Source organism: Mycteria americana, chromosome 14 (genome assembly GCF_035582795.1).
Source record: "Mycteria americana isolate JAX WOST 10 ecotype Jacksonville Zoo and Gardens chromosome 14, USCA_MyAme_1.0, whole genome shotgun sequence".
Lineage (NCBI taxonomy): Eukaryota > Metazoa > Chordata > Aves > Ciconiiformes > Ciconiidae > Mycteria > Mycteria americana.
Window position 1 is genome coordinate 2,600,065 of NC_134378.1, and position 23,438 is coordinate 2,623,502.

A 23,438-nucleotide genomic window follows, 5' to 3' on the forward strand; every position below is an offset into this window, starting at 1 on the left:
GAGCAAGCAGAGGGGCAGGGAAATACACTGAAATGCTAAATGGCCATCGGCCCCGCGTTTGGTTGGAAAACAGTTTTGACTGAGTGCTCAGGGAGTCTTCCTGCACTGCTCAGTTTCCTTTAAAAGCAGAGACTTTGCAAATGCCCTGCACCAGAGGGTTTTTTTCCCCAGATGAGGAAACTTGGTCACAGGACAAGAGAGTTACCTAACACTATGCCCCAGGTAGGGCAAGGATAACAATGTTTCCCACATCACCATCCAGTGCTCTGTCCTCCAAACTGAGCTTCCACCTTTGCCTCAGCCCCTCAACCCCAGCCAGCCGCTTTTGCCATAGCTTGGGCTAACCAACTCCAAAGCTTGGGCAGGCATAGAGTGCACCAGCGAACATGGGGAACACACATCACTCTTTCTTGATACTAGGGATGTGAACATAGACAAATGAGATGGGAACAGAACATTCCTACAAGACACGACTTCAATTTATGTTTATTTTATATATATATATTTTATATATATATATACCTTTGTATAGATTAAACTGGGTGGGATTTTATCATATACATTTTTTGGTATAATACATAAGAAACAGGAACATAGCAAATATAAATCAGTACATTCCTTGAGCGAACTCTTTGCCACACTGAGACTGAAAAATTGCATGCAATGGGGAGACAGAGAGAAGGGAAATCAATTTTATTTAAAAAAAAAAAAGACAATCTAGGTACAACTGTCAACAGAGGAGCAGCACTATATATGCCAAACCTGTATAAATTAAAAGTAAATTCCGCTCTGACATCTACTATGCTTTAAAGTGCAATGAAGCCTGATTTATTTACCTACAGAATACAGGAAAGATTGCCCCCTCTCCCCATTCCAATCTATCCCTAGAAAAAAAACCCAAACAAAAAACCCAATAAAATAAATCTAAAGGATATACATTATCCACAGTCCTATAGAGATGCCTACATCTACTCAGTAGCACCAAGAATCTGATATGGGTGTAATTAAAATCAATTAAAACTCGGGGAGCAACAGTAACATCTGTTTGCTGCTTTTGCAGATCTCCTGCCCTTTATTAGCGTCTCGGAGGAGAGGCGGCTCTCCTGTGCTGAAAGCGAAGGCAGCAGTGCCCTGTCCTCTCTCCATCACCGGCCGAACTGCTTTGGCAGCAGGCTGCAAACACGCGCACACACACATACACAGCACAGTGAGAGCAGCTGAAGGGTACACGAAGGGGATGGGATGGGAAGCCGAGGCCCCACATGCGCACGTGGGCGGGTGGGTGTGGAGGGAGCGGGACTAATCTACACAGAGGTGAAGGGTTGTGCGAGTCCAACACACGCCACGAGCCTCTTTGGTGACAGGGTGATGGGAAGGGGAGGGAGGGAGAGAAAGGGAGCCAGCACAGTCCCCATCTTGTGAGCCTCTGGTTGTGTCGTCTTCCAAGGCTGGGGGCCTGTGCGCCACAGTTCATCTGTCTCCACATGCCACTTCTCCGCAGGCCTCAGTAGCCAAAGGTCTCCTGGGAAGCATAGACCATGTAGAGGAAGCCATCCTCATCCTTCTCCTGCTCGTAGATCTCCGAGATGGGGGTAGACACACTCACCATGCTGTGCTGGTTCACCAGCAGGAAGAAAGCCTGGGTGGGATTCAGCTGCAAGCGACGCCTGTGGGGGCAAGGGCAGGAGGGCCTGGGTCAACCCTCCTGGGGTAGACACTGTGACAGCAAGTTCTACCTCCCACCAGCAATGCTGTTCATATGGGGCCAGGCCTGCACAGCTAGGACCTCCTCCCACCCGCTCAGGACATGGTGTCTATGAGCCCAGCTGAGCTGTTCGGGGCTTCAAGGCCACCTGAGTCAGGAGTCTGCAAAGCCCCTTTCTCCAAGCGCTGCTGGCAAGGGCAAAGCAGAGGGGCCTCTTCCATCTGAGCTGAAGGATAAAAGAAGGGGATCGGAGTCCCCCTCATCAGCTCATGGAGTGTCCCTACGAGGGAGAGGTCACAGTTCTTCACCAGATGCTAAGAACCTGCCCTGCCCCAACCCCCCTAAACAGTCTGTACCACAACACAAGGACGCTGTGGTTGTCACATCCCCATCCCCACCCTCAGCAGCTGCCTCTGCCTCATCCTCACCCCACCACTCTGTTCAGGGCCTGTGGGTGAAGACAGGTTCACAGCATTCCCAGCTGGGGCCACCCCACTCACCGGATTATTTTGACCAATTCACTCATGTTGACATGGTCTGGGACAAGGAACTTGGTCTTGTCCAGCACTGGCAGCTGTTTCTCCCCTTTATAGCGTTCGATTATGACCTGGGGAGAAAGGCAATGGTAGGGTTAGCCACAGTTTACAGTGCCCCAAGCGCTGGCCTCAAGGTCAAACACAAATCAAACTAGCACAAGTGGAAAAGTTGAGGTAAGGCCCCACTTCCCTTCACCCTCACAGGAAAACAAAAAAAAGGACAGGAGCAGTGACCATCAGGTTGGCTGCAGACTGCTCTTCAGCAAAGAGTCGTCTGTCTGCCTGAGCCAGACAGTGGAGAGCATCCAAGATAAGTGAACTAAAGCATCAATTGCTCTGGCTGTCTGAGAAACAGTAGGCATTAGTGCATTGATTTAGCTACCTCCCCCGACATGCAGGAGATCCGGAAGAGGAGTGAAGTGTATTTTAACATCACTTTCAGACTGACCGAAACCAAGGGTTTTGCTGGCTAGAGCTAAGGACTGAACTCACGGTGCACAGCAAGAGACATTTTCCTTCCCTTTCGTGCCACAGCTCTGGGCTGCTGCCATTCAGCGTCACCCTGGTGGTTCAGCAAGAGCTATGGATATTCCCAAACAAGCAGTTTTTAGGAATGACTGTGAAGCCACCCAAGGCATTCCTTCAGAAAGGAGAGCTTGGATTTCGCCAGTCCCACTCCTCATGTTAACACTCAGACACGCTGACTCCAAAAAGGATGAGAAGCCCATGGCCACTTCTCCCGTGTGCCACCACAACTGCGCGGTGAACTTCCAGGGCACTTCAGCACAGTGCCACCACGGGGACAGCCTGACCTGTCCTCCCCTGCAAGGGGTCTTGCTTGGGAAAGCTCTTACCACACCTACATTCTGAAATGGCTAAACAATGATTTCTGTTCAGTTTTCTTCTGTTAAGGAGTCTCTGCTGACAGCTACAATTGCTATTCTAAACCTGCTTGGAAATGTACTATTTGTATTCTAAGAAACAAGGTGGTAGGCAGTTAAAGTAAGTAATGATATTACTTATAAAGCTCAATACATTCCCATTACAGTGATACTCTACCCTCACATCTCTCCAGTACCTAGTTGTTTCCTCCACAGAAAGACACTTGTATACTAACCAGTTCATCATCCTCTCCGAGTTGAGACTGAACATTATTTTTCACTGTAAGGCAAGGACTTCCCATAATCATTTTCCCAGGTCTTTTCCAAAAATATACGGGATACTGCAAATGGCTTTGGACAGTGGAGGGATGGAACAGCATGCAGAGATCAGGATCCCCAGATGATGGCTCTGTGGAGCCAAAAGGATCAGGCGAACCCCTGGGAACATTGATTTGCCTTTCCCTTAATCATTTGTTGACACACCAGCCTCTGTCAGCAGGAGCAATGTAACTCCTGCTGCCTGTCTGCACCAAAGCCAAATCAGACACTCTGGTTGGGATGCTGCGGTATCACCAGTGAGCTGGGAATATCTGATGAGTTCCCCAGACTGCAGGGCTCACCTCAAGGCCCACCAGGATGGGCCAAGCTATGTTGCAGGCAGTTCCCGGATGAGGGAGGGGTGTGAAGCACCTCGGTGAGAGCTCTGCACCTAAATACCCTCTGAAGAGCCCATCCCAGACAAAGCTCACACAAGGGGAACCCAGGAGCCCGAGGGCCACACAAGCAGCATATGAAGGCCCCCATGAGTCCACCAATGTATTCTCACATTGGCCATGTCTCCTCTTGATACTGAGCAAGAGTGCCAGAGAAAAAGACCAGGGAAAGCCAGGTATTGCTCCTTTGGCCCCTTCTGCAAGATGGGGCCCTGACGAAAGAACAATTTTCTGCAGCAGACTAAATCATGTACCAGGATGCCCCTTACCAACCTGCTAACATGTCCCTCCTTCCCTCCAGGAGGAAAGCAGAGGAAAGACAAAGACAAGCAGAACCATCCTACTGTATTTAATTTGAATCTTACTTGGACAGATGAGTATTTTGGCTATAGGGAGATGAATAGTCTCAAGGGGCTGGACACTCACAACAGCCACCTACAGGGATGCTGCTCTGGCCACTGGGAAACATGGAGGCAACAGCGGGACCTCGAGTTTTTAACAGTAGTTTGCACAAAGGGACAGCTAGGCAGCAACTGTTTGTGCATATACCTTTACATGCAGAGAGGGCCCTGTACACCTGGGCTATGCCTCATTTCTCACTTACATCTAGCAGGAACAGAGGCAGATGTCTCTAATTACCAGCCATTTCCATCCCACAAAGAAAAGCCTCTCAATTAGTCCAAGAATGGGCCAAGAAGGATGTCCTGCCTGTTAAAGCAGCAGCTGCCTTGTGCCCTGAGCAGACAGACGGCGTGTCAGGTAGAACAGCTCCAAGAGTTTCTGTTTCCAGAACATGAGCTGCTATTTGGGTAACCCAGCTATGGGAACAGGTGGCCAATGGACAAAACGTTCTTGTCTAGCTTTGGAGGTAAACGCATGATCAAATGCTAGTATTACATCCCTGTGGCCACAGGGCTTGTATACAAAGCCACCTCCCCTCCCGTATCCTCTCCCAATCTGCCACCTCAGGCCAGGGGCTTCCTCAGCATGGGACACCTGCTCTTGCAGTGGGAACGCACCACAGATCTCACTGCAGAAACAGCATGAGCTGGGCACAGGTGGAAAGGCTTAGGGCAGAGCCTGGGGTCCCGATCCCATCGCAGAGGGGGCTTGAGCAGCATTTGTAAACGCAACCCTTGTTCTGAAGCCAGTCTGAAGAGGTGGAAAGAGATTTTGATAGGGAATGGGGCCAGATCTGGCAGCCCGACAGAGGCAAGGCTGCCACCGCGCCATGCCCGCAGGTCCAACCAGCAGCAAGGCTGAGAATGTATTCCCAGTAGGCACACACGCACAAATGCGTGTATCTAACACACACATACCTATATACGTGGCCAGCCACAGAGGTCAACACAGACATGCAGAGCACTCACACGAACACAGACAGCACCAACAGCCTCATCGTGTCCCCCTTTGGCTGAGCAGGGTGGAGGTCCTTTAGTGGGTGTTCCCATACTGGGGAACATACAGGGGTGTTATAAAAAGTGCTCTGGTGTTGATCCATCTTGAGTTGTGTTAGCCCTGGACACTGGGTCTGCAGCTCCCCGGAACGGCCCTCGCAGGAGCCCAGACAAGGTTGTCCCTTCCTCCAAGTCCATCATTTGGGTTTCTGTCCACCATTGTGCCGGGCAGGGCATTATTTGGGCTCCCTCACCTGCCATTGCCTCTCCATGCTCTTCTCTGGGTGTGCAGATGAGCTTTTTCACATAACCTAACAGAGACCTCTCTGCATGGCCCAAACACACCCTCAGCCTTCCCTATCAGCATGAGAGGTGGCTCTCCCCTAACCCACCCTCTGCAGCAGTACAGCTCGTGACTCATTAGGCCTCACTGAATTTAGCATTACAGTGCTTTGGGAAATGGTTTGCTCCCAGTGCTGCCCAGCACAAGCTGTTCCCCAGTGATTTTAGACCCTCCAAGGCTCACCAGAGCTGGCTTAAAGCTTGCAACTGCTCCTCAACAGGCCCCAGTTCAATGGGCTCCAGAAAGAGAGCACTGGGGCCAACAGCAGGCGAGGGCAATGGGCAGGCATAAGCTCGGTCTATCCTGTAACAGGGCAGAAGATGATTTCTAAAGCATCTGCTGAGGCTGTGGACGGAGGTCCCAGCGAGAAGGCAGGAAGCTCTCTGCTTGCTCTGACCGCCCGAGGAGGAGCCACACCACAGCTGCCTGCAAGGGGCAGCTGGAGGCTCCTTCCCAGCAGAGCTAAGCGTGAGCAGCACCTCACTGCCAACACAGCCATGCCCTTCTCAGTAAGAGCTGTGTGTTCCTGTGGTCAGCACTTTTTACCATGGAAGTGCAGCCAGCTTTGGGGAATGCAGAGACAGCAAAGGAGTCCCTGGCATGAGGTGGACAGGGAAACACTGGGGAGCCCCTAGCTCCTGCCTATCTCCTTATTACACATGCCAGTGAGGCGTCCTGGGATGCGATTTCCCTTCAAACACAAGCAGAGAACTCCACACCTCAGGCAGAGTCCAAGTTATCTACTGCTTTGTCTCTGGTGGGCTCAGACAGACACACCACCGGCTCTCTCCCCACGCAGTCCCCCCACGTGTATGTGGCACAGCCCCTTCCTCAGCCTCCTCTGGAAGTACCCTCATGGAAACAGGAGAGAAATGGGCACAAAGCCAGGCCATGCACTCTGTAAATCCTCCTGGCCCTCTGTCAAAGCAAAAGGGGACTCACTCAAGGGCTCTGAGTGGAAACTGGAGATGCAAGAAGAGGGCAGCAGCTGCAGCACAGCTCGCTGTGATTTCTGCCAGCAATAAGGGTGTGACCTGGGCCATCTTCTCCCTAACTCCCCTGGGCTGTGGGCTCAAAACCCTTTGCTAATTCCAAGCATCTCTCCAGGGAAGCCAGTCATTTGGCAAACACAGCTCCTGCCTTTCACAGAAGACCAAGACCTTCCTACAGCCATTTGCCTGCACTGCACTGCTCAGACCCGCAGCTATCCCCCACACCATGCTCCGTTTTGCAGTATGAGGGCTTTGCTCACAGCCCTAGCGCTGAAAGCTACGTACAGTGACTTGCGGGAACTTTGCTATGTAAAAGAGAAGAGACAGCATCAAACTTGGTGTCATGCTCTAATCGGGACCAGGCTTTGAGAGATACCAATGACACAAACACAGCTGGACCCCTCAAGGCCTTCAACACCCTTCTCTCCTCCTGCTTCTTTTTACTGCTCCAGCAGAACTTGCAGCTAAACGTATCCCTGTCGTGTCAGTCAGCCCAGAAAGCAAAGCGGCTGAGCGTTTAGCTGAGTCCCTCACCCTCTCACAGCGCTGGCATTCAGGACGCTCTCAAGGACAATAAGGCACTGAACAAAGAGGTCACTGGAGCAGGTGTGGGAGGGCTCAGGTCTCTGCCATGGCTAAACCTCCCCGCACACACACAACTCCCCAGATAACCACACCAGTGGCCAGGTCCTGATGACACAGAAGCCTTCTCCCAGGGCACATGGTGTTTGACCTCAACACAAAGAGCACTCCGGCCATGGAAGCTCTCCCACCACGTTTCGGTAATGCCAGTAAAATTCTGCATGTGGATGCATCTGGCTCCTTCTGTTCATTTCCCAGGCAACATGCATTTGTGTACGGGCACTTGATATATGCATGTGTGTATATTTTATGCACAACTTATTTCTAGCCTCTCCTTATTGCTAGAGCCTTAAGGCATTGTAATTAGCTCTGCCACAACTCTGGAGAAATGCAGAGCCAGCCTAATACCATGAAAACCATGTTAAAAGCATGGTCAAATGTGTAGGTGATGTGGCAGACTGGTGTTCAGTGTGCTGCAAGGGGCAAGTCCTGCTCTGCTGAGCTGACAACTCATGGACACCACAGTGGTGGTGGAATAGAAGGAAGAGAAAGAATTCTTTTTGCTAGAAGATGCTGTGCTAAAATCAAAAGAAGAGAGAGGCAGGAATGGACTAGTATGCGCCAAGAGCAGTTTGAGACATTAAGCCTTGAAGGCTAAATACTGAGAGATTGTATGCAATTTTAAGACAAGGCTCATGTTCATCCAACACTGAGAGCGAGCTGAACTAGGAGCACACCCCATTTTTTGGTTATACATGCTATGGTATTGCAAATACTAACTCAAGTAAGCCCTGAGTATGTTATTTCTCTAAGTTCTCCATCTCCTCAGGAAGAGAAGCAAATACTCAGCTAGGATATCAAAAGCACACTCACAGCCAAAGAGCAAGACAGCATATTAGGTCTGACATGGGCAGGAAGAACTGGAGGCAACTCATGGAGCCTCACCTACACATGTCAACAACAGATGCTGGGAAAGCACAAAACAGGTGTGACCGTTCGGCTGTGGTATGAATTCTCCTAACAGACTCTCTTTGCTTTCAATACAGCAAAGATCATCTTGCACAGTTTTCTCTGGGCAGATGCAGAAAAATCCTTACCAGGTTATCCAGGAAAAGTCAGGTAGCTACTGCAACAACAACAACAAAAGGCCATTACTTCAGAGTTTTCTCCTGCTGCACTAGCTTGGACGTAGATTTGAGATCAAATCAGTCCCTTGTCCCTAGGGCAGGCATGAAGCTTAAGAGAAAGACTGTATTTTGCACTGCTGAGAATGTGGTCTACTATTGAGCAGCTGGCATGCACAAGGCACTAGAGGCTTATGGAGAGTGTCCTGTGTCGATTCTGGGAAGAAAAGTTTTGTAACCTCTGTGGCTGGCTGGTGGAGGCTATCCGGCAGCACAGAGAGGTCACAAGAACACAGCCTACTGCAGAACAGTGAGAATGATAACTTACCGGGATTTTGTTTGGATGCTGCTCTCGGATCTGCTGTACTTCTTTACAACGATCCGCTGGAAAGAAAGAAGTAAAGAAACAAAGTTAGAAACATCTGGCTGTGCTAGTTCAGGCAAAAACGAGGTAACAAGGTTTGTGTGCAAGTCACAAACTGACAAAGAGGGACACTGCAAAAGTAATGCAAGTTCTGTTCATCAGGCCTTTTCTGAACATTTTGCAGCAGTGAGATAGTCAGCCAGATGTCAGCTTCAGTGATCAACCCTTCATGGCTTCCCACCACCCCAGTCATCCCCCAAGGCAGGGACATGCTACCCTGCCCAGTAAAACTGGGCAACACACTGGGAAACCAAATTACTTAAATGAGTCCATAAGGATTACGAAACTGTATTCCTAAATCTACCTTAAGCAAATGCAGCTCATGACCATCAGTGCCGGGCAGCAAGCACAGCTTTAAGGGTCTCAGCTCTGGAAGTTCAGGCTCTTTGTATCTCCTGGCTGCTTCCCCAGAGGAGATGATTCTCCAACTGGGGCTGGGTTTTAGCCATTTCCTTCTGCCTGTTGTGCACTTCCAAGCACTATCTGGCACAGTGCCTCAGTGCCAAAGAGACAGGCCTTGCCAAGGAGGACTCCTTCACTATCATCGATCTACGTAGTAGCTACAACAGCTATTGGCCTGACAGTATTTCTAGACCTGTCACGGAAACAGGAAGAAAAACTTACGCAAGGAAATCACCCATGTACTAAAAGATTTTTTCTGCAGTTGTTCTCACACTTTCTAACTGATTTTCCTCCAGAGTTCATGTTTACTGACACACACAACAGGCAGCACATAAAAGCTTGTACACTCTTCGAGCTTATAGGAGAATTCCAATGCCCCCTCACTGCTTTACCATAGGACCCTCCACTTTCCACAATCCAAAGCAGCAGAAAGGAGAGGAAGAAGCCATACCAGGGCCAGGTTCGGCTCTGCGTGTGCTCTTCCTGGGACACTACAGACCCACGCTCCTCCTTGCATTACCGTTACTCTGGGAAGTGCTTCACAGCCTACAGCAGCCCACCTGCAGTGCGCAGGGGAAGCAGTTTCATGGATCACAGTAGGTAAGCCAGGGGGTGAAGGCCAATGACAGAGGACTGCCTAGAAATGCAAGACCTGGGTATTGCAGGATCTGTCATGGGATCATCCTGCCTCACACACAGTTGCCGGCACAGCACCTGCTTCAAGCCTGACTCCCCTTACCTGCTTCACGCAGCCCTCGTTTCTCATGACCCACCAGGCTCACGTAGGGCAGGATAAGTGCACATGTTTGAGTGTGTTTTCTCCCCGCAAACATTGAGCATTTCTCCTCTAAGCACTCAATAAAACCTGATTGCTTATAAATTGAATTTGGCTAGATACTACTTTGGGAAGAGACTGGGGTTTCTTTAGAGGCCACAAGACTACGAAATCACCGGATCACAGAAGCTTTTGAGCACCATTTCTGTCTCCTCTGAGAGGAAAATATCCGTCTGCTAGGAATTGCTAGACCTTTCTTGTAGGACTCCATGGGCTAGCAAGACAGAGCAAGATTATTAGGATTTAATGGAAAATTTAGGCATATTTGTTTTGGGTTTTATGACTGACGGTGTAGTTCCTCATGTTTCCTTTTCACCCGATCCAATGCTCCAGGGCATCCAGAGTTATCCTTGTGATACGGACAATATTCCCCTGAGGCACCAGTCAGCAAGGAGTTACGCAGAAATCAGCATTGTACATGACGCTGATACAGCAATGCCTCTTCAGGAACGCTGAAGGACACAGTGACAAAAAGCACCCAGCACACAAGCACCCAACGCACAGCACCCGACTTGAGCAGCCAACCAGAAGCACGTGCCCCCCCTTTGCAGAGCTCCACTCCCACGTGTTCATTGTGTACAAGCTTCAGCAGGACAGAGCATCTGAAAGGCTGGAGATCCAGAGCATGAGTGGACAACACGTATCAGCGTAAGTACTTTAGGCAGCTTTACTGCAGTCAACTCAGACTTGCTGGGTATTAACAGAGCTTGCAGAAAGCTCTGTCCTCATGGCTGGCTAGTTTTTCCATCTTCAGTATTCACCCTATCCTGCTTCTCTCTCCATGCTATCAGATGGCCATGTGGATGAACTTCCTAGACATGATGCACTTCCCTGTAGGATGACAGAACTGTTTGCACAGGAAGCCCCAACAATGCAGGTAATTATTAGAAGGGTCTGAGACGCAATTCACCGAAGGCAAATTTGCCGCCTTTGCATGTTATCACGGCTAGTAATGTAGATAATCTCAGAGCATCCAACTAGTCTAGGCTGCACGTGCCAAACGCCAAAGAGCATCCACATGCCTGATACCCCTTCTTGCTCTCTGGAAGCATCACCAACTCCAGCACAAGGCTGGCAGCCATCACCACCTTCACTTCCACAGAGGAGCCAGAGGTGCCCCTGTCCATCATGCGGAAAAAGATGCCACACAGAGAATAAAACGGTACATCATCTATCCAGCTACACATTAGTGTCTCAGGATCCCACCCCTGAAACCACAGTCCTTTGTCCCCCAAGGGGTGCAGACTGGACGTGCCTCGGACAGAGGCAGGCCAGGCTGCTGCTGCAGCACGTTTCTTCCAGGTCTGGCTGACTCCACTCTCAGCCGGAATTAAGGCCACGAGCCACCAGTGATAAAGCTCTCAAGCGGCCTCAAGTCTGATGCACCATAGTGGCAGCTCCTCTGTCCCACTCTAAGACCTGCCGTGTGCCCAGGATGTAGTTCCTCTGGTCAGATGGGCCCACAGCTTTTGAAGCCTTTCTAATCTCAGAGGACCCTGCGGGAGGTGGCTGATTTGCAGGTTACGACAATGCAATGACAGTAGGTGCTGCTTTGCTCCAGGGGCTGCTGGATTGCTTCAGCAGGTACGTATGATTGCAACTACAAGCGCCTAAAGCACTGCACTTCCTCCTCTGCCCAGGAGAGGCCTGTTTCAGAAACTTCATACAGGAAGGCAGTTGGGAGCAACCCCACCTAAGCTGTTCAGGTGCCTGAAGATTCAGGCAGAAGTTTCCAGGACATCTGAAGCTTTGCTAAGGAGCACACTCAGTCCCATCCTAGCCTTGGAGAGCCAACCAAGCAGGCTTGGGAATCAGGAGAAGCTATCCTGCATCGAACCTGCACAAGGGTAATTTCTGTGCGCACTGTGCGAACCTTCTGTTCAGGCGCTAGAGATCTCCCGCAAGAAATAGATGATGGTCACCCACACCATCCTCAGCCTTTCTGTCTCACGAGAGCATCTTCAACACCACACAGCAAGGAATGGCTATAAATACTACCTTTAATTTAATGTATATGTAGTCTAATCCAAGTCACAGGAATAAAGAGAAAACCATTAAAGGGCACTTCAGAGAGACACCGATGGAGATGCCAGCCTAGCACCCAAGCTCACCCACGTACGGTGGGTGCTGCAGACAGGTACGCTCCCTCCACCCTTTCACCAGCAGTGTCTGCACGCTCACATTTCATATACGACAGCTCTGATTTTACAAGCCTTGTTCGTCTCCTGCAGCTCTCCCAAGTTATAGCTGTGCTAACTGAGGTTAAGACTTTCCCCTTTTCTGTAGACCTGGCTATAGTTAATCCTTAGCCTATATGTAAAGCGAACCAGAACTGTTGCACAACCCAGTCTGTATCTGCATTTTTTTCTCTGGCCCCTCCTCGCTGCAAGGAGAAGCAAAACACCACACCTGATCTCAGCAGCTCAGGGACTCCAAGCAAGAGGGGATGAAGGGGCTACAGCTAGCTGCTGTTTTGAAGGAGCTGAGCAAAGATCAATGAACTGCACACAGAGGGAAGAGCACTGTCTCTGCTCCCAGGTGTGGGCACTGCGCATCTGCCACGAGGGAAGCCAGGCTTCTCCCCAGTGCCAGGATGTGAGAGCTCACGATGGCAGCAAGATAAAAACCACACACTTTTTATTGGTTATTCCCAGCAAAATTTCACTGCTAGGGCCTATGGAAAGACAGGAGTATTTTTGTAGCATTGCACATGCCAGAAAAATTGCCGATTTCTCCTCCAACTGCTGTTTCAACTGTTAAGTACCAACAGCAAAGCTTGCAAATTGCCCAAAACACCAGAATCTCAGCTATTTTCTTGACTGAGGTCCTTCCCAAGCTGTTCTCCCAAAGATGTCAGCACACAACATATCCCACGTCAATGCAGGATGAGATCATTATGACAGTTAAGGAGAACAGTAGAAAATTTTAAGCCAGACTTTCTGAGCATTAACCTTTTTTATCAGCAGTGCTCAGGAACCCTGTCTATGGGAGACAGGTCTCTGCTGTGCTGGGTGCTGTGCAGACACAGGATGAAAGGACGGCCCTGGATGCAAAAGAGCTTAATCAGACAAAAGATACAGATGGTGGAACAGAAGGAAAACACATGGCAAGTTCTCCAACAGTGCAGTTGCGTAAGGGACAGCATTTTTCAGGAGACACTAGACGAACACTGGCCAGGCACTGGTGCTGCCCTGGGGCAGTGGATGGACTCTATGACCAGCCCTGCTGCCTGTGACCAACAGGAATGCTGTTAAGAAAACACCATTATGAAAAAACACCACCTGGAAATGTCATCAACTTGCTACCAGGTCAACAGCTCCTCAGCTGAGCAAGAGCTATGTGTGGAAAGCAAAGCAGAGAATAGAAATTGAGCCAGGAGCTGCTGCCTCTCCCTGTGGTCCCATGTCCCAGGGCTCCGGGTGCAGCTGCCCACAGCACAAAGGGAGCGTGCAGACATCCCTGCCACTTGCAGCAGGCTGCCAGCCTGTGGCTTTCTCACTGCCATCCACAAGACTCTGCCAGCCAGCTTGGGGGTGGATCTGCCTCAGATCTGAAGCAGATGCAAAAATGAACACGTTTCTTCAAGAAGTTGCTGCGGTCAGTCCCAGGGCAGAGGGTTGCTACAACGTGGCCCTCTCTCCAAGAGATATTCTGCAAGGACAGGAGGCATTGGATGGTTTGAAATCAGGATATGTCTGGGATGAGCTGGCAACTGCTGAAGACACAGGCAAGTTATGCAGGTCATTCCAGATGAACATCAATAAATATTTTTGTAATATCACACCACCCTAAGGCCAGACACCTCTAACCACCAGGAAATACACCCCTGTGTATGCGTCATGGCTCACACAACAGCTGACCTGACCTGTCCTTGCCCAACGCTGGAGAGCTCGTTCTCAGGCCAGTGGCACCGCAGGAGGAGCAAGAGGAGACTCCCACATCCAGGAAAGGAGGGCAGAGCTTGTGAGGCCAGCCGTGCCCTGGGAAAGCTGTCCTCACTACTAAGAAAGGGTTGTTGTCCCAAGCTACGTAGGACAGCAGCGTTGCAGAAACCTGACAGTGATTCTGATCGTTGGTTGTATTTTAATTCTTCTGGCTGCAAAGCTGGAGGGGCGCCGGACAGGACGAATGACTCAGGACCAAAACTACGCTGTTTTCTATCTGTCTTTCTATCAGACGAGTCTTTCTATAAGACAAGTTATTGTCTGATAGAAAGTGCGTCTCTGCAACGTGGTGTAGGTAGAGCCTGATGCTCCACTGTCACAGGAAGGTACTACCAACATCAATGTGGAGCAACTGATAGTCTGTCTGCATGACCATCCATTTCGTTCTACAGCTTCATTACAAGATGTGTAATGTCTGGAAGGATTTTTGAATGCCTAACTCCCAGAGCCCTGTGATTGCAGAAGGATCTCAGCAGTCTTGTTCATTTGCATAAGTTCCCAATCTTCCTGGCTCCAGAGTAGAGTTTGAAAATGGATTTTAAAAGACAAACAGGAACCACTTTCTTTTTTTTTTCAGCAGTTTCAAAATTTGAGAGTATGATTTTGAGCCTGGCTCCAGGAATGAGTATTTGTATCTGGCAAATCCATGATAAGGGCTCAGCTCATGACCAAGCAGAGCCACACAACAATTTAGACTGTGAAGTCTAAATTCATGTCAAGACACTTGTTCTCTGGTTGCACAGTACCATGTCACCCCTGCCGTGGGCCATGCAGGATGAGCACTGGACCTCCATCATTCAAACAGCTTAAGACAGGGCTTCCAACTCACTGCACCTCCTGAGCCTGGGGGGCAAACAGGTAACACCTTCTGTGCCATGTCTGGATGGCATATGGAGTACTTACATGAGAGTTCCAGATAAGGAACTGGTTTTTTTGCTGAACGTGTAATCACAGTTTCACTAGCCTTGGAAAAAGACCAGCAAGTTCCCTCCGTATGAGCTGTCAGGAGGCTGTCCCCTGCAAGGGCTTCCCTCCAGCTTTTGTTTGACCTTTTCTTCCATCTTGACAACCTTCACAATTATAAGCCTCCAAGACAGCAGGAATGCACTCAAATTTCTCAGAACTACTCAGGACACTTCAAATTGCTCAAACAAAGAACTGGCACTCTTGACAGAACTGTATTTTAATGCAGAACACCACACACGTGCATGCACAAAGAGACTTTGCACAGCCTGGGTCATTGCTATTTGTGCACAAACATGTCTGGACATGCATGGATTTGCAGGGCCTATTTGGGGAGACGTGCCAGACACAAGAGTCTTGAAGTTATTCCTTCATTTTCTCTCACAGCCTATTTCCAAACTGCCTTCTGAAGACAAAAGGCAGCAAACAACTGCGTGACCACAGAGTCAGAGGTGTTTACACACTGCAGGTTGGCTGCAGAACGTCACACAAGCACGGTGACACACCGGACAACCTCCGGAGTGACTCTGCTGACCGTCATCCCCACTGGGACTGACCAAAGAAGGAACACAGAAGCCAAGGGAGATGACTTGTCTGTGGCTCATGGCTACCCAATGACAGAGGCAGCAAGGGTCTACCAGTCTTACAGCTCCTAGATTCATCAGAGTCCACCGTTCTGGCTCAAGCGGATACCTGAAGTCTTCGTAGTAAAGAAAGTATTAAGTAATGAACAAAGGACATACAGGCTTTATTATCCTGGCTGCCAGTCAGGACCTTTTGTTATATAAAAGAATCAAAAATATTGATATTAAAAAATCAATATCTGTGGTCTATATGTCTGGCTGGCATTTGTTCTGGATGTTTTGTTCAGTTCTTCTTATACCAATATTTTCTTCAATGCTGATAATTAACCCCACATCAAATCATGTCACAGAATGTCCTCGGTAATTAATACAACTAGACACAGGCAGCTAAGCATCAACTTGCAACAGCAGCTTCATTTCAAGGAATCCCAGCTCTTAAAGCACAACTGCTAGAGCATGAATACCCTGAGCACAGAGTATGAGGCCAAGCTGACTCGCTAACCAACCCAGATCAAGATCAAGACGCTTTTCCAAGCTACCAACAAGCAAAACCGTTATGACAAGCACAGGATGGTGTGCAAGACAGGCAACTCATCCACTGTTGGTCTTTCAACTGGTACAAGCAAGGCTGCCTTACACTAGGTGAGTGCCCACAGAAGGCAACACTTCACTTTTCCCCAGAGCCAAGAGGAGAGGGAAATCAGCTCCACACACTGCCTTTATCTACCGCTGCCTTTCCTCTAAAGACAAGTGGCTTCTCAGAAGTAAAGGCAGATCTCCCAGAGGACTGAACCTGGGATGGGAATACTCAGTCCAGAGAGGCTGAGGTCAAACATCTATGTTTGTTACCTAGCCAGGGGCTCCAGCTGACCAACAGGACACACACGTATGTGTCTTACTGTGAAGTGCCTCCATTTTGGCAGGATGCTGGGACATGAGGCCAACTTACTTTTAGTTAGCTGACCGGTCTAGGTTTAAGGTCCGTGTCTGTAACCACACTGGGTATGCACTGCATTGAAAACAAAGCTTGAAGCCTGCTGGCAGCCTTGCAACAGCAGAGCAGCCAATTCAAAACAACCATTTCAAGAACAGTGGGAGGTGCAAGCGCTACCCAATGCTCCGAAGGACTCGCGCTCTTTACAGGAAGTGCAACGGTGTCGTCAGGCTGCCGCACGCTCTTGCTACAGCCCGGACACCCTGTTCCTTTGACACAGACCACAGCTTTGTTCTGGGAATTGTTTTGGACTCCTACAATGGATCTCACTACACAGAAGACGGCCGCCTCAGCATCTACAGTCGGGTTCAGCGCATGAAAGCAGAGGGTTACTGTCAGATTTTACCCCCATGCACCCAGACCAAAGATGCTCTGCTGCACACGTGCCAAGGACCAGACCAGGTCACAGAGCATCACCCTCTCACCACTAATGGCACATCAGATCACGGGAGAAGTCAGCGCTTGGTGCCCTCAACACACCTTGGCTCAAACCCCTGGCGTTTCCCAGCCAGTCTCTTTTTCAAGTCCTCAACAATGATGAATAGAAATCCAGAAATTTTATTCAGGATAGACCCAAGACAAAGCAGATGAACAAGTAGAAGAAATTCATGGAAAAACAAATCTCAAAAATACAAGGGGGAAAACATGCACTGAGGAAAGCAGAATCTTCAGCAAGAGGTGGCAGACCAAGACCTAAGCAAGCCACTTGCCGTGAAACTGGAGCCTGGGTGCCTTTTGTAAACAGTCATATTCCTGACTCTGCCTTCTCTCCGTTTTTTTGGAACCATTCCACTTCTATAAAGTTTTGAAGCCTTAAAAATTAAGCCATTCTGAGGGTACAGTGTCGCTGGCGATGTTTTCCATCAGCCCTCTCCAACTGCATTGTAAACAATCGCTTCCTGCTCCTGTTGTGTAATGATTCGAAGACGAAAACAAGCTGTATTTACTTTCTCCAACTGAACAATTCCAGCCCTGACCCAAAGCAGCTGCGTGGGCTGCCAGGCCTCCTCCTCCTTCCCCTCCTCCTGGCTGAGCTCTGCAGCCCAGTCAGCTGAGAGAGCAAAAGGGCAAAGGAAAGTACACAGAAACAAGGGGCACTTGCAGTTGCTGACACCAAACTCCCTCACCCCCCCTTTCCCTCCTGGGCTATTTTAATCCTGCTTTCTTTCAACTACTCTGAGCCTCGGATTTTGTTTTCTTTCTGGCTCATACAAAGCCTGAGCAATCCGCAAAGGCAAAACAGACTCCTCCTGCCCGTAATAAGCTGATTCTCACCAGTTTAACAGCAGGTAGTTACTAAGGGTTTGATTTAGGACTTCATTGCTTTTATTACGTAGCTTAGGAGACGACAGCAGGGTCCCAAGCAAGTATCCCAGGGCACCAAGACTTCATTTTATTCTTGTTTGTGCATGTTCACTTGGCTCAGTCGCTGTGGCAGGAGAAGGCTGGATAAGCATTCAAGGCCGGAAGGGTTGCACCAATAAATTAGCAAATATTTACAGTTTCCAAGAGAGCAGCGAGGGGCTGGATCAGCAGTCCAGTAGGAAAAAACTCCAATTTTAAAACTCAAGTAGGAAACATGCCCTCACCTGTGCTTGGACAGTATCTGACACAAAACGAGGCCTTGTTTGGCATGAATATACCGATTTCAGCACTATTCAGGCAGTAAAGCTCAACCGGTACCCCCCTTGGGATGTAACCTGCCAGTAACATGCACCTCGCCCAATGCCAGCTAGCAAAGGTCAAGAGAAACAGCAGTTGATGTTTCATCTGATTTCACTATCGGGTCTGGCAATCAAACCTGGTACCTTCTATGGTAACCTCCTTGCCATTTGAGTTTTCCCACCACGTACATTTACCAAAGGGATGGATATGATGTGAGCATTAACTCCTCTGGGTCTCAGGAACAATTAGAGAGGGTGTATCAAATTCCTGCAACAACAACTACTCTAAAGCTAACGAGATGGGGAGCGTGGAATGTAGTTTCTGAGGAGGTCATTGTGCTCTGACAGTCAAAAGCGTTAAGATTGGATCCAGGGCAAGAGTGAGAGGAGAACATTTACCTCTTGACCGCTACCCTCGCCCTGTAGATTTCAGAGCCCCTTGTAGTCGTCACCCCACCCCAGTTCCTCGGATGGATACACAAGACGCGACACAGGAGGGCGATGGCTCAGCGAACACCGCACACGGGTTTCTTGAGCTCAACCGCAGCAGCTGCCCTCCCAGCCATGCTCACTTCGGACAAATTTGTTATTCCACGCTTCACAAAAAACGGAGGCCGACTGAGCAAGCACCTCCCGGGCCGAGGGCTACCACCCGAAGCTGCTATGAAGTACACGCATGAACACCCTGGTGACGAGCAACGCTCCCCGCGCTCCGGGGGCGAGGAGTTCGGATCGCACCGGCTGGGCAGGCGCCGGGCTATGCGCGCAGCCGGGGGGGGGGGGGGGGGCTCCGAACGCCTCCCAGCCCGCTTGGCCGCGACCCCTCCTCCAGCTCCAGCGCCTGCCCCCCCGGCGCAGCCCCCCCGGCTGCCGGCCCCGCCGCACGGCCGGAGCCCCGCGGCCCGGTGCGGCCCCCGGTGCGGCGGTCGGCGCCCCGCCGCGCTGCCGGCCGGGATGACATCACCGCGCGGCGGCTGCGGCACCGCCGCCCACCCCACGCCCCCCCGCCCGCGGCCCGGCTTCGCACGGCGGGGCCCGACGGCGGCCGAGCCTCCGGCCGCCCCGCGGCGGGTGGGGGGGTCGCCCCGAAGGTCAGCACGGCGGGGAGGGCGCGGGGACCCCCCACCCCCGCCCGGCTCACCGAAGGTGCGGCGCTGCTTGAAGGGCCGGTCCGAGGGCATGGCGGCCGGGGGGACGGGGGGGGGCGGCGGGCCGGGCCGGGCCGGGGCGCGGGTGCCGGCGGGCGGCTCCGTCTGGCGGCGCGGCCTGCGCTGGGGCTGCGGCGGAGCGGGCCGGTGACGTCACCGCGGCACGCCCGGCAGGGGCGGGGCTTGGCCCCGCGGGGGCGTGGCCCGGCCCGCCCCCGGCCGCTCTGCCGGGACAGCGGCAGCGGCCGCAGCTGCGGCGACGGCGGGCGGGGGGAGCCCAGCCGAGGGCGAGGGGCTGCTGGCCCCGGCCGCAGCACCGCGGGGGTCCCTCTGCCCCCCGCTCCAGCGGCCGGCCCGCACCACAGAACGGCCTCTCCGCAAACGCTGCCTCTCGGCACCGACCCGCGCGCGCACAGCTCCGAGACGGGTTCCCCTCAGGCGGGCGTTCCTCCTCTTCATCAGCACACAGCTCCTACAATGCCCTGTAACGCCGCAAATACGAGAGAGACACGCTGACGTCATGCGGAGGGTCGTTTCCAGGCCATAACGAATGCAACGGCGGAGCACGGCCGCCAGACGGAACGATTCACTCAGCCGTTCTCCCGCTCCAGGCAGAGGCGAGCAAGCAGCGGGCCCCGTTTAACGACAGCGGGAGCGCGCTTGGGCTGGGGCCGTCAGAGGTGCTTGAAGGGCGGAGGCGTCCATGACACCAGCACGCGGCGGCTTCTTCTGGAGATCTCCGCTCAGACGGGTTCGAGCGTTACTGCTGGCTCCGGGCAGCGAACACCCATGCGGTGAGGCCGGTGGGAGGGGAAGCAGCCACGTGGGGACGCCTGCGGAGACAGGTCAGAGCCTGGGCCCACCTGTGAGCTTCTACAGTCAACAAACCCGGACATAAGCTCATCTCACCGAGACAACCAGATACCCGCAATTCCCACGGCTACCTCCGTCACTTCTCAACTATCGAGTCTGTCGTTTCCGTACTGCATTCAGAGCCACGTCTATGCTGAATATTTTAAAGAACGCCGCACGACTACAAATAGGGCAGGCTGTTTCTGGAGCTACTGTAAATGAATCAAAAAACAACTGCAAACAGAATGTCAACGTTTCATGAAGAAACATGTTTAATATCCCTCCTCAATGTATGCCGCAATAACAGTTGTGTTCTGCCGAAGCAATGTTTCATTGTTTACAGTGAATTGGCGTGAAACACAAGTGAACACAAAATGTTAAAGGATTAAGTACAACCTCTGTAAAAAAAGGCATGAAACATGCATCTATCAAAAAACTGCTCCAATTATTAAAAGTGTCAGCAATTAAAAGTAAAATATATTTAACTACAATCGAACAAATTCTTTTCTCCTTGTAGAGTTTACCCAAGAAAGGAAACAGTTACTTTTGTGGCTAACATGGATTTTCCATGACCAAGCAGTAGCAGTAGTTAATTAAACACATACTGGTAAGGAAGAGTAAACTCTTCAGATTCACTTTTATAATTAAGATACAGGTAGAGACATTCATTTCCGATATAGGTCCTTTTAATCAGAAAATACATAAGAGAAAGCAGTAATGTTGAATTAGACATGGCAAGCTGATCAACTTTAAAGACTGCATCCTCAGGCAAAGGATTTTTTATTACTATTGTTATAAAGTGTTAACCCCTTTTTGATGAGAGGCATGAGGAACTGTAGTGAATTGATCCCCAATGTATTCATGCAGACCTCGCTGCAGGACTGGGGCCAGAAGATTATAACTCCACAGAAGATTATTCATGCACCCAGAGTGGGAGAAAAGACACTGGTTCATGGAAGCTCTGGAGCTTCTCAGCATGTTAATGTACTTACAAAAATGGGACATGGATCAAGGAAGCATTGCTTCCAATACAGCAGAGTATTACTTGCACACTTCTTTCTTGAGCACTCGGCTTTCCTGAAAAATCTTGCACACAGTAATACCTCTCTTGCCTGTTCTTACTTGATGTCATTGGCAAAACTCCTTATTTAAGGAGGTGCACTTCAGATCCAAAAAACCCCAGATCAATCAAAGGTTTAAAGAAGATGGAAGGAACCAGCTGTATCAACCCAGCACCAGCAAGCTGTCCTAACATGACCTAGGATCAACAACAAGCTTTACGCATGCCAGCATTCCTACAGGGTAAACACCACTGATAATAAGCACTCCTGGATGCTTGCGAAACCATGCTAGCGGGGGGGGGGGGGAAATCTCCCCGGAGGAATACTGTCATGGTGGTAAAGGAAGTGTATTTTTGTCAACAGAAACCGTGTTGATGCTCAGGCTTCTGCTGACATGGCAGTGTTTGTCAGAGCTCACTGCCCCTGCACACCCCAGCTGCCACAGCTTTTCTTACAGATTATACTGGTTCAAGGAGCTGCTCTAGCTCTATTGACATAAGGCCAGCCTCTATTGGTGTAACTATTCATGCCAGACTTCCATCGCCTACAGATGTAGCTATACATAACAAAAGTGTTAAGACAAGATCAAACATAAATGTCCCGTATGTGAAGAGGAGCACTGCACAATCAGCTTAGCCATCTCAGGCAGATGAAGAGTTGCTTGGGAGGACGCTGGAGCAAACACCAGCTGGAGCAGCTTAAAAGAGCTGCTCTAAGACCCATAGAAGATGAGTTTCTACAAGCCTAGCTTTTGCAGTATTAATATGTTATCACCTCCGTTCCTCTGCCAGAGCCTTATCTTGGAGCAGAGTCAGCGCAAGACAGCACATCCTTGGGCCTCAAGGGCTGCTGTTCACAGCCCAGAGCCATACCTCAAACTTCCTTTCACTAGCTTGTTAATGCATTAGGGTTTGTTTTCCACATCGCAGCAGATGCTTCCTCTGCCTTCAGAGAGAGATCCATCAAAACTGACTTCTCCAAGACAGCAAATTAGGCCAGTCTCCAACCACAACACGAAGCAGCTCTAAGGCACAAAGGTTATTCAAGCTCTCCTTTGAACCACCTCGTCATGCTTTCTGGCTAGAAAAAAGGACTAGAACCATAATGCTTATTTTTCTATTCTTCCTCAATTTGATAATAATTTTACCACACGAATGACTAGGTCCAGACTCAGCAAACACAGGACAAGAAGCAGAACTTCATCCCATCTCTTTCTTGACCCTCTTTAAGATACCTTAGGAAAAGTGAAATCCTCCTCTAACTTGCACACAGAGGAATTGCTTCTGGTCAGATCTCTGTGACTCTCTGATGCTCCTGATCCAAGAAAGACACTTTTTCTCCATAGCAAGTATCTAAATGGAAGTTTTTGTTTTTCCACGTCATCTACCCCTTCCCCTTTTTTAAAAAAAAATTTGAATTAACTTTGAATGCTAGTGTAAAGGTAGCACTAGCATGGCATAAGCAAGGCCCTGCCCTGACCAGATGGATTTGACAAGCTCCTCCAGACTCCAAAACCAGTTTCTTCAAGACCCCTGTATTCAAATTCCTGAGCATATTTCAAGTCAGGCTGCTAACAGTCCTTGAAAAAAACCCCAAAACAAAAACCAAAAAACCCCCGAACCAACCCCCAACCCCCTTCCAAAACCCCAAACCATCAGCATATAGCAGGAACTCAAGTCATTTCACTGCAGGTTTTATGGTCTCAACACAATGCAGAAAATGGGCATGATCTTTGTTTTGCAATAGGATTATTTATTACAGCTTGTTTTTAAAAAAACACCTCAATACTCTCTGCCCCGAACTCGGATACAACACAAAACCACTGGTAGGACAGCTATCCATAAGGAAGTGTCCACGAGAATGCAGGACACTAAAGAAATTCTTCACTGTTCAAGACAGTAACACTGCCACCTACTAGGGAAAGCCAAAATACATGAGCAGGTCACCGCCTCCAAGGAAACATTTCTCTGGCTATGAATGACAGAAGATACAGGACTGAAGTCACATTTTTCTTTTGCCTTGCCTCACTATTCAGTTACTATCCAGAGATTTCAACTTGCTGGAGATCATTTTTTTGCAGACAGAGTTCAATTAAATTATAACAGATCACATGCATTATATAAGCTGCTGTGTATCAGGAACTACTCCAAAGGCAGAGCATGATTTCAGACCCTATTCATTGGTTTGATGGCACAGCTTAAACCAACATTCAATAACAAAAGGGCCAGTGAATACAGGCTATGCGAGTTCTCTGTCAGTTTTCTACGACTAGGAGATGGATGTTTACATCAGTC

The 23,438-nt window shown here is 50.0% G+C and overlaps 1 protein-coding gene across 1 annotated transcript; it reads right to left on the bottom strand.

Moving 5' to 3' along the window:
* Positions 1-461: 461 nt before the first annotated feature.
* On the bottom strand, positions 462-19,384 carry MAP1LC3A (microtubule associated protein 1 light chain 3 alpha). Its single transcript, XM_075516980.1, has 4 exons — positions 19,225-19,384; positions 8,602-8,657; positions 2,206-2,312; positions 462-1,667 (listed from the first exon to the last, which is right to left on the bottom strand). Exons 1-4 carry the CDS (start codon positions 19,262-19,264, stop codon positions 1,505-1,507), a joined length of 366 nt encoding a protein of 121 aa, XP_075373095.1. The 5' UTR covers positions 19,265-19,384; the 3' UTR covers positions 462-1,504.
* Between the last annotated feature and the right edge of the window lie 4,054 nt (positions 19,385-23,438).